The sequence below is a fragment of the Triticum dicoccoides genome, chromosome 7A (genome assembly GCF_002162155.2).
Source record: "Triticum dicoccoides isolate Atlit2015 ecotype Zavitan chromosome 7A, WEW_v2.0, whole genome shotgun sequence".
NCBI classification, from domain to species: Eukaryota; Viridiplantae; Streptophyta; class Magnoliopsida; order Poales; family Poaceae; genus Triticum; species Triticum dicoccoides.
This window is the reverse complement of record NC_041392.1, coordinates 92,011,288-92,020,890: the sequence shown is the minus strand read 5'-3', so window position 1 is coordinate 92,020,890 and position 9,603 is coordinate 92,011,288. Positions and strand designations below refer to the sequence as shown.

The window sequence follows — 9,603 nt, the reverse complement described above, 5'->3', positions numbered from 1 at the left end:
ATATTTTTATTTTCTTATGTCAAATTTTACGTAGTGAATCAATATGAATGTAACTATTTGAATTCAAAACGTAATTTAATTATGAAATGATCGTAAGATTATCTCGGGTGAAGAATAACTTATTTTGCACCCTGGGTGATGAATAGCAACACTATATATATATATATATATATATATATATATATATATATATATATATATAGTCTGGGTGAGGAATAGTTATAGTTATTCTTCACCCCACCCCCCCTCTATTTTACCATCAATGCACCATAATTTTACATTCCAAACTAATGTTTTTTGCCACTGACGACTAGACACCTAGATTGAGCCATACCTAGATCTTGAGTGACCCAAACATAGCCAAACAAAACCGGGGTTCCCCCACCTCGCTGGCACTGAAAGGCCCCTAGAGTCAAGTGAACCTGGCAGCGACACTTACGCAAAAATCCTAGCGACCTTTCATTGGAGGAAGGTGTGAGACGATAGAGTGAGGCCTATTTTATAAAAAATAGTAATATATGACAAATGAATGTTTCATGATCAGAGGGGTTCATTTATCCAACAAAATTAAATTCTTCGTCCTTGTGAAAAAGTATTCTCGATGAGATTAAAATATTTCACTTTTCAAATTTCCATGTTGAATACTAATTAAATAACTTCACACACACCGTCTTAACAAAATTGATGTGGTTGATCGACAACAAACTAGAAGCAATAATAAAAGGTTTGTGGACTACCTTAGGAATGTATAACAAACATAATGAACAAATCAGCCAGTGGAAAAGATACAATAAAGAAGAAAACATAAAGGGAGTGTGATATGTAGGATACACAATAAATGATAAAAAAACCTAAGAAGAAAGGGAATCAACAATAAAAAGGAAGTGAAGATGGTAAACTAAAATAAAAATTGTAAAATATACGTAAAAAATGGAAAATGAAAAAAAACGAATATATGCATTGCTTGGCGTAAAACCAGTAATCATTTTGATTGTATATGTTTTTGAAAAGCAAGGCAAAAAGTGAACCAACACCCTTGATTGTTGCAAAAACACCATCTGGTTACAAAGCAGCCCGAACTAATTCTGCAAATTGTTGCATTTGACTAGAAATCCATTTATTTCCCCCTTTCAGCTCAATATAAGGAAATTAGAAGTTTTATTATGTTGGAAATGTATGTTGAAGATATAATCCATTGAGCAAAATAGTTGAATCTGGATAAAAACAATTTATATCTACCATAACGGTGTAGGGGGGAGGGAGACTCGTCAACCACAATGCTTCCACCTTGATCCACTGCGGCGCTCGTACTCTCGTCAATAAGTCCTGGTAGGGAGCATATATCATCGACATTGTGGGTTGGGTCTCCTCGCCTCGCCTTCACCTTTGTTCTCCATGTTGAAGGTATGTGCTTCAGATTGTCGTCACCAGTATCTCTAGCAACGTCAAGCGACTTCCCGACTGTAGTTATCATGACTATCTGGCTCCACCGATGTAGACTTGGTGTTGGTATGAAGCATATTAATTAGGCAAAATTTTCCATATTATAAACTAAACATACAATGCTATCTTAGAATTTAATCTCCTATGATTTATCAGTTAGCAATCTGGCCAAACAATCGGCTGAAAGTTAATACTCCTACGTTATGATTTTTTTCCTTCACTAGAAAAAAAATACAGTTGTGAAGCCGGTTATCATTGATGTAAAACAAGCATTTCTTCAATCCACTTTATTAACTTGTACACAATATTAAAACTTAGTTTAAAACTACAAAGCAAAAAAAGCATTTATGGACATGGCTGAAACATTGGCATATGAGTGCATGAGTATGCACATAGTCCCATATGATAGCCAGAAGATGCATCATGCACTTAAAAAAGCTATGTTCGTTTTGCAACCTCTATGTGTTGTGTATATCATGTAGAAATCTTGAAATTATTTTGAACATGAGAGAGAGAGAGGGAGAGAGATGTAAGATAAGTGTGTCAAATTTATTGACCTCATGGGTCATTAATTTGTATCTCTACATAAAAAAGATATCTAGATAGGTACACAATTGATTGGCCCATGTATTAAATCTTTTTTACCATGAAGTGCCATTAAATGACCTAAGCCAAGAAATCTGCCTATAGATGGAATTTCGTGCTCTCGATGTGGGAAGAATGGTCACCAAAATTAAGAGAAAAGATATGCTTACATTTGCTGGTAATGTGTGGATCCTATATGCAGCCTAGTTATCGTGGGGAGATATTAATCTATTATTTGCACATATGTATGCAATAAAACTCCACTGATGCATGGGTCACTAGCAACCAAAACCGAATGGATATATCCTGTGTGCCATGCATATTTGAGAGCGGCGGACACCATGGTTTGAGTCTTGCACTCTAGATGAGAGCACATGTCATGCATGCGCACAAGATGCATGTTCTATCTATCTAGACCGAAATTGATCAATACTCAATAGGCCTGCATGTGTTGTTTCTAGCAATCTTCTTGCATTGGCAAAATAAAAAAATATCTTTTTCAAAGATAGACACAATGACGAGGTCAACTTAGAATAGTTTGGCATGTTCCTCAAAGGGTCAAACGATTTATCTTGACTATAGTTCAATCTACTTTTGTATGGACCGACAAACTATCAATGTGCCAAATTAATTAGCAAAAGTAGGACTGCACACAAGATGGCTATAAATACACTATCTTACTCTCAGAGTCTCTCCATCCCCAAGCTATAACCCATCTTCATAGTTCATACTCCTCATAATTCTATAGCGTTCAACTACCCACTCTCTCATGGATCCAATAGCCAACCAGGGGTGGACCTCATCCGATGTAGAGGAGGCATGCTCACTCATTGCTAGGATCAACACCAACAAAATCATGTACGACGACGATGACAATAACAAGAAGCACAACTACATCGTGAATTCTCTCCATGCATTGTTCCCTTCAAAGACCATGAAACAGGTAATAGATCTTTATGTTGATCTCGCCATGGACATGCATATGATCCAGCGGAGGGAGGGGACCCATGTTACTGGTGGTAGCCCACAAAACATTTTCACCTTTTGTGACCCTGTCAACGGTAACTATGAGCTACCGAAGGAGGAGAATGGTGGTAGCAGCACACACATTGTCTACCCCATGGGTGACCATGCAAATGAAAACTTTGGGGTACGAGAGGAGGAGACAACAATCATGGACAATAACGGATTGTCCTTTGGTTGTGCAATGGAGGATACGAGGATCACTGTGATGGGTGAGGCACCGCTGATGGCAGACAACAACAAGATGGAGGTGTTGGAGAACAATATTTCCATAGATCAACCAATTGTTGCCCCACATCAATGGGGTTTTTTGACCGATGAGGAACACAGGTTCGTCCATGGTTGTATACTCTTCTTTGTCATGTAGTTTTAATTGTTGTTTGTTTTCAGCGAACATATACTAATTAAAAATGTTGTGCAAATTTATTATGTGATAACAGCAGCTTATGTTTGTGATGATATTGTACTTTACTAAATGTACACACGGACACTGTCAATTTCCATTTACAGCATGGGCGGCCTTGTTAATGAAAACATTGAGGTACAAGAGGATGAGGAGGTGACCATGGATGTTAGTGGATTTTCATTTCATTGTATACTGGAGGATACAAGAATCAGGAAGACGGAGGAGGCTCCGGTGATGGTAGACAAGAACAAAATGGTGGTCTTGGAGAACAATAGTTCCAATGATCGACCAGTTGTTGCCCCACATCAACGAAAGTTTTGGACCAAAGAGGAACACAAGTTAGTCAATGCCTATACTCTTCGTCGTCATTAGTTTTAGTTGTCCTTTATTTAAAATCAACATATGATAATTAAGCATGCCTGAAATTAATTTTATGAGGCAAGTATGTTAAATTTGCAATGATATTGCACTTTACTAAATGTATACATGGACGTTTACAGTTTACATTTTTGATAAATACTAATCCCTGCAAATTAGATATTGATGAAATTTCTTTCTGCCTTAAATTTTTGATGTGATTGGACCTTGATTAAAAAATAGAAAGGCAGTTAAATAGGCCATTAAATTGCAATATGGTATGTCTTGTCCCAATCAAACAGATCAATAAACTTTGATGATTGCCGTTTCATTATAGAAAAATAGAGGTATGATAATTTTGAAATTGTAATATCTTTCGGTGATCAATATGTTACAAAATGTTCGTTCAGTTATGAATTTCTGATATACTTGCGATCTATCCCGTACCCGTAAATCAACAAAAATAAGCATGTGTTGCTGTAGTCATTCGAACCTGTCAAATAGGTACTTTGCTTCAATCTATACTAGGTGCTTCAATAAAACAACTGCACGATTCATCTTTCAGTAAACAATTTAACCTAACAATTCTTGTGAACATTATGTCCACAGGTCATTTCTTTATGGGCTGGAAGTCTATGGTCGTGGCGACTGGAAAAACATATCCAAGCACTTCGTCACCACTAAGACCCCTGTCCAAGTTTCAAGCCATGCACAAAAGTTTTTCAAGAGAATAGAGAAAAAGGCATTGTCAGGGACAAAGCGTTACAGCATCAATGATGTCAGGCTCCATGACAACGAGCTATTGGCAGCAAATAATAGTTCTGCCCCTCGGCAAACCCTTTCTTTCACCAGCCTCAACAATGACCCAAGCTTTAGGTTGCAGGCTCCGACGAGCTCGTTCGCAGTCATGAACAACCTAGCTCAGTGCTCCCCTTCCATATATAATCAACAAGTGGGCCAGCAGCCAATGTGCTGTGAGCAGCAGATGATGGGTTCTACTGCAGCTGTAATGGGCGGGGTAGGAAACTATGTGCCTGATGGCCAACAAGGGTCAGCTTATTTTTATCTTGGCAATGTATGAACAAGATGTAGTAGATCTTAGGCTTGGGCCATGTTTGGAATGCTAGCTAGGCATGTGTCTCATGAATAAACGGATTGTCCTCCTAAAGATGGCAACAAGACATTATAGCCGGCATGTGTGTTTAACAAGTGAATAAATAGTTCTGTTTCTATATATATATATATATATATATATATATATATATATATATATATATATAATATTTCACCTTTGATAGTCTCATCATCTTAATAGTTTTTGTCATGCTAAAAATAAGTTTTTGTCATCTCCCTTGTTTTGTAAGACTATATATATTTGTTGTATTACCATACGAAAGCGTACATGTTGTCTCAATACGTGGCCCTGACTGTTGTATCATAATTTGCCATTACGAGATTGCAATCACCCCATGAAAAAGAACAGGAATCTTAGCAAAAGGTTAACTATTCGTTGACTACATCAAATAAGATTCAGTTGCCGAATTACTTGAAAATCAGACGTTCTACTTCATAGTCAGATCCTATACTATACTAACACTAGTTTATCTAAAGCATGCATATTGGCTCTTCCTGTTTTCCGTCCAAGAGCCCCTAGAGATTAAATATTGTGTGGTGTTACTGCATTGCGGCAATGTAATGCCTATATATAAATATGATGATAGACTTGTATATTTGATATAAATTAAAATTAAGGATTTCATATTTCACCGTTACTGTAGTTCACAGTTTGTCACTAGGGGGTCAAACAAAGAAACCAATCAGTTATAAAAATCTTACCCTCACCATCATTTTAAATCCCAACACTCTCCATAATATTAAATTTGTGTCTCTGAGAATGGAGAATGAAGAGATCAGGGGCACGATTGGCATTTATTGAGGTATTTTCATGTTACGTTCTTCTTGCTCTAAAGACCTAGGTTGGGACGTAGGTTGGAAGATTATATATGAAATGGCAGGGGTGGCCAAAAGAAGAAATTAGTAGATGAACATTTCTCAGAATGGGTCATTTCATAAAGAAACATTGGAGAGTGTTTTTCTTTCCTTCTTTTGGCTACATGAGTTGATCCAGTCCCCTTGAGGTTCATTTGCAGCATTGTAGATTGGACCGTTGGCTCAAATCTCTCGTATTTTCTCCCATTAACATGAGGATTTATGGGGAGTCTTGTAATCAGTATAGTAATTGATGGAGACATGGAATGACATATTGGAAGTACGGACAGTTGAGAAGATGAGTAGGAGGCTGAGATGGCGAAGTGGGAGATGCCGCTAGTCCAAGATACTGAGGTGGAGGTGCTATAGAAGCGATTCGGTCATCAATTAGCAATTCCACAAAAATGGGTGCTTCAGGCCAAGGAAGAAAGACACACTCAATTATTTGTTACGTCCTTGTCGTTTTCCCCAATTAGTTTTTTTGTCTTTGCACTGTTTTTATGCGTGCATGTTGCTTCTGCCATGTATAGTGCTTTAGCAAGTGTTCCGATATGAATTAATAGATACAGATTTACAGGTTTAGTTTTTTTTCTTACTGAACTATAGACTTATTGTTGTCTACCGTTATCTACTAATTTCAGTTATTTCTTTCAAAAAGTGCCTCCTAGAGAGGTTGAGTGATGGGAGCTACTCATTGCTTTGGTCTCATCATTGTGATGTTGGTTGTTAATGGGTGGAATCTCAACTCACCGGCCCTGGTCTATGTCGGCGGGAAGTTAAAATTACCCATACCGCATCATGCCAGGCCCTGTTCAGAGTCGCTCAAACCCTTAATGTTACCTCTAAAAGGGCGAAACTTGTATGCTAAAGAGAACATCTATAATCAAGGCCTCAGGCAAAAGGAAGTTCACCAGTCACACTGGAAAGAGGCCGAGACGTCGACCATTCAGAGATCAAGATTGGGAGGCTCAAGGCGTTCGCAACTAGGAGACCAGGAAAGGAAGGCGTCCAACCGACTCCAGACCGGGTATAAATACCCGTGTGCCCGAACCAGAAGGGGGCACCTTCTACTTCGACGGCCAAGATAACAAAAGTAAAGCCCTAGTTTAGACCTAGATTAGATCCAATCTTAGACATAATAGAGCCTCTGTTGAAATAATAAAGCCGCTGATCCGGGCATAAGGGGCACACTTCCTTTCAACTAAGACTGATTCAGAGGAGCGCAGGTGAATAGACTTCACATGTCAAAATGAGCTTGGGAAATCTTATTCTAGACATAATAGTGCCAGATCTCATGGGCAAAAAATGCATCTGTACTTTGTGATGTTGTACGCAGAACATGCATGTAAACAACCCAACTTGAATATTGACACGCATACTCAATCAAGTGAATCTCAATCAACCATAGCACAAACGTCCTCAGACAACTGTGTGGAGATCACTGAATTCAGTAGCAGTGGTCGGCCATGTATTAGCTACTCTATAACTTTATTTGTATGTACTCCATTCCACACAAGAAAATTCAAGTTCTAATATAATTTATCTTATATTTGCTAAAAGAAAATAATTTTGGTAAAATTAATGTTAAAGGAAAAGATGCCCACAGGTACTTGGAGGCCGATGACACGGATGCTGTCGATGAGCTCCTGCACCTTATCGGGATCATTAGCACGCGTTTGAAATAGCGGCCTCCGGATATCTTCCAGCGGGATCTCCATCACCACAGGGCATTTCTTCTCCGAGTCACTCAGTGGGGAGAGCCCAGCTGAACCTACACCGTTAAATATGAGCCATTGTTACTTCAGTATATGTTCAAGCGCAGAGTCTGAACTTAAACATCAGAAATAGGCACCTGAAATTACAAGTTTGTAACTGAATATTCAACACCATGATTAATCTCAACAACGCCCAACTGGACACCATTTACATGCGATCTCCCTCCAAATGGATCTCTAATTTTACCTGCTCAGGATTAGTAGCGAAGAAGTTGGAATTAAATTATTACCGGAGTCAACTGAATCGCTATGGCTTCAGAATGGACCATGAAATCGGTAAGAGCAGTAATACTAATATTCGAATCCTCGCACCTCATTACTATGACTGAACTCAGCTCCAACATCACAAACAATTGCACGGAGCAGATCTACCATTGGAGGACGAGACCGAGACAGCGAGGCCGCACCGCCCGCTCGCGCTCCTCCCCCGGAGAATAGGGGCGCTGGGAACGGCGGCGTGGCGGTGGAGGAGGAAGCCGGCGCCGGGCACGATCTTTCCCAAATCCAAGCTCGAGATCGACGCCATTGGTGCTCGCGCTCGTGCTGCTGCTGCTTCCATTTTCTTGTGGCCTCTCTGCCTTTTCTTTTTAGAAACTTGTGGCCTCTCTGCACCCTAAGAATTCGATGGGCCTTGCAGTTCCAAAACGTGTAAAGTGGGCCGAACACTGTTTCGTCTTTTTTCCCTATATTTTTTTATTTTTTAGGTGAAAATATTCTTTTTTACTAAATCACAAAACTATCATCATGATCCCAGAAATTTCACTTCTGTCACCCTGTGGGTGCCGCCAGGAACGAAATGGGTGGCCCACAAGGACGAATTTCACCTGTCGTTGCCATCTGCAACGAAAACACAATTTTTTCGTTTCCCACAAAAAGGAAGTTCGGGGACAATGGCAGTTCCGAGTGACTTCACCTAGAACTTTGTCCTGAAGATGGCCTCGGATTAGTGAGCGAACTTCTAGCAACACTTCTGAATCAATGAAATACCTAGTTATCTAAGTATGTTTCAAAACGAAATGGCTCGGTAGTATCGGAACAAAAAAAAGGGCTCCGAATTGTTGAAACTGGCTTTGTTCTCTGAGTATGAATAACCATGTGGCTCATTAGTACCAGAGGATGATCATTGAAATTACTTGGGCTTAGAGAAACTCATGCAAAAAATGGCTATGGAGTGGATTTGTGAGGCTTTTGGCTTAGGATTTGTCTATGGAGTTCAGACCAAAGTACTTTGCTTGTGCCACTCTTCATAACATTGTTTTATACTCAATGCGAATCTTGAATTCACTAAAAGCGTAGAGTACACATGCTACAAACAAGATGACAACAACTTAAAAGTTGTGTTCATGTTCTTCTTGCTTTCAAGACCTAGGGTTGGGGCACACACATGGGAGAATATATACTAAATGGATGACATGGCCAAAAGAAGCAATTAGTTTATGGAGTTATAGACATTTATGGGGATGTGTCTTTTCATAAAGAAACATTGGATAATGTTTTTCTTTCATTCTTTTTGCTATGTGGGTTGAGCCAATTCCCTGAAGTTGAAGTATGTTATTCTAACTTGGACCGATGACTCAAATAATTCTTATTCCTACGATTAACATGAAATTTTATGGTGAGTTTTTAATTGTATATTAATAGAAGAAGACATGGACGGACATATTGGAAGTATAGGTACGTAGTTGAGTAGAATGATTTGGAGGAGCAGATGAAGGTGCGGAAGCTGTCGCTAGTCCAGCTAATGAGGTGGAGGTGCTAGTAAGTAGTTTGGTCCTCAATAACCAACGCCACAAAAACAGGCGATTTGGACCAACGAAGAAATAAATATTCAATCATTCTTTTTTTTTTCGAGAAAACAACAGAAACTCTGCCTTTGCATTAAGAAGAAGAGAATTGACCAATTTATAAGGAAAATTGGCCAAAAACCGATACATCGACACACACACCAGCCCCGAGGCTGCGTCCCTAGCGAGCCGACTCCCCTGTTGCCCAAACAACCAGAGTTGCCACTCCACCACACGACCC

At 39.2% G+C, this 9,603-nt stretch overlaps 1 protein-coding gene and 1 long non-coding RNA gene across 2 annotated transcripts; one reads left to right on the top strand and one right to left on the bottom strand.

Annotated features, from left to right (window-relative positions):
• Positions 1–2,764: 2,764 nt before the first annotated feature.
• LOC119332744 lies at positions 2,765–5,000 on the top strand. The gene is made up of 3 exons (XM_037605898.1): positions 2,765–3,381; positions 3,562–3,795; positions 4,424–5,000. Exons 1-3 carry the CDS (start codon positions 2,798–2,800, stop codon positions 4,893–4,895), a joined length of 1,290 nt encoding a protein of 429 aa, XP_037461795.1. The 5' UTR covers positions 2,765–2,797; the 3' UTR covers positions 4,896–5,000.
• Positions 5,001–7,186: 2,186 nt separating this feature from the next.
• On the bottom strand, positions 7,187–8,136 carry LOC119332530. The gene is made up of 3 exons (XR_005160997.1): positions 7,891–8,136; positions 7,656–7,765; positions 7,187–7,574 (listed from the first exon to the last, which is right to left on the bottom strand). It is a non-coding gene; the product is annotated as an uncharacterized LOC119332530 (long non-coding RNA).
• Between the last annotated feature and the right edge of the window lie 1,467 nt (positions 8,137–9,603).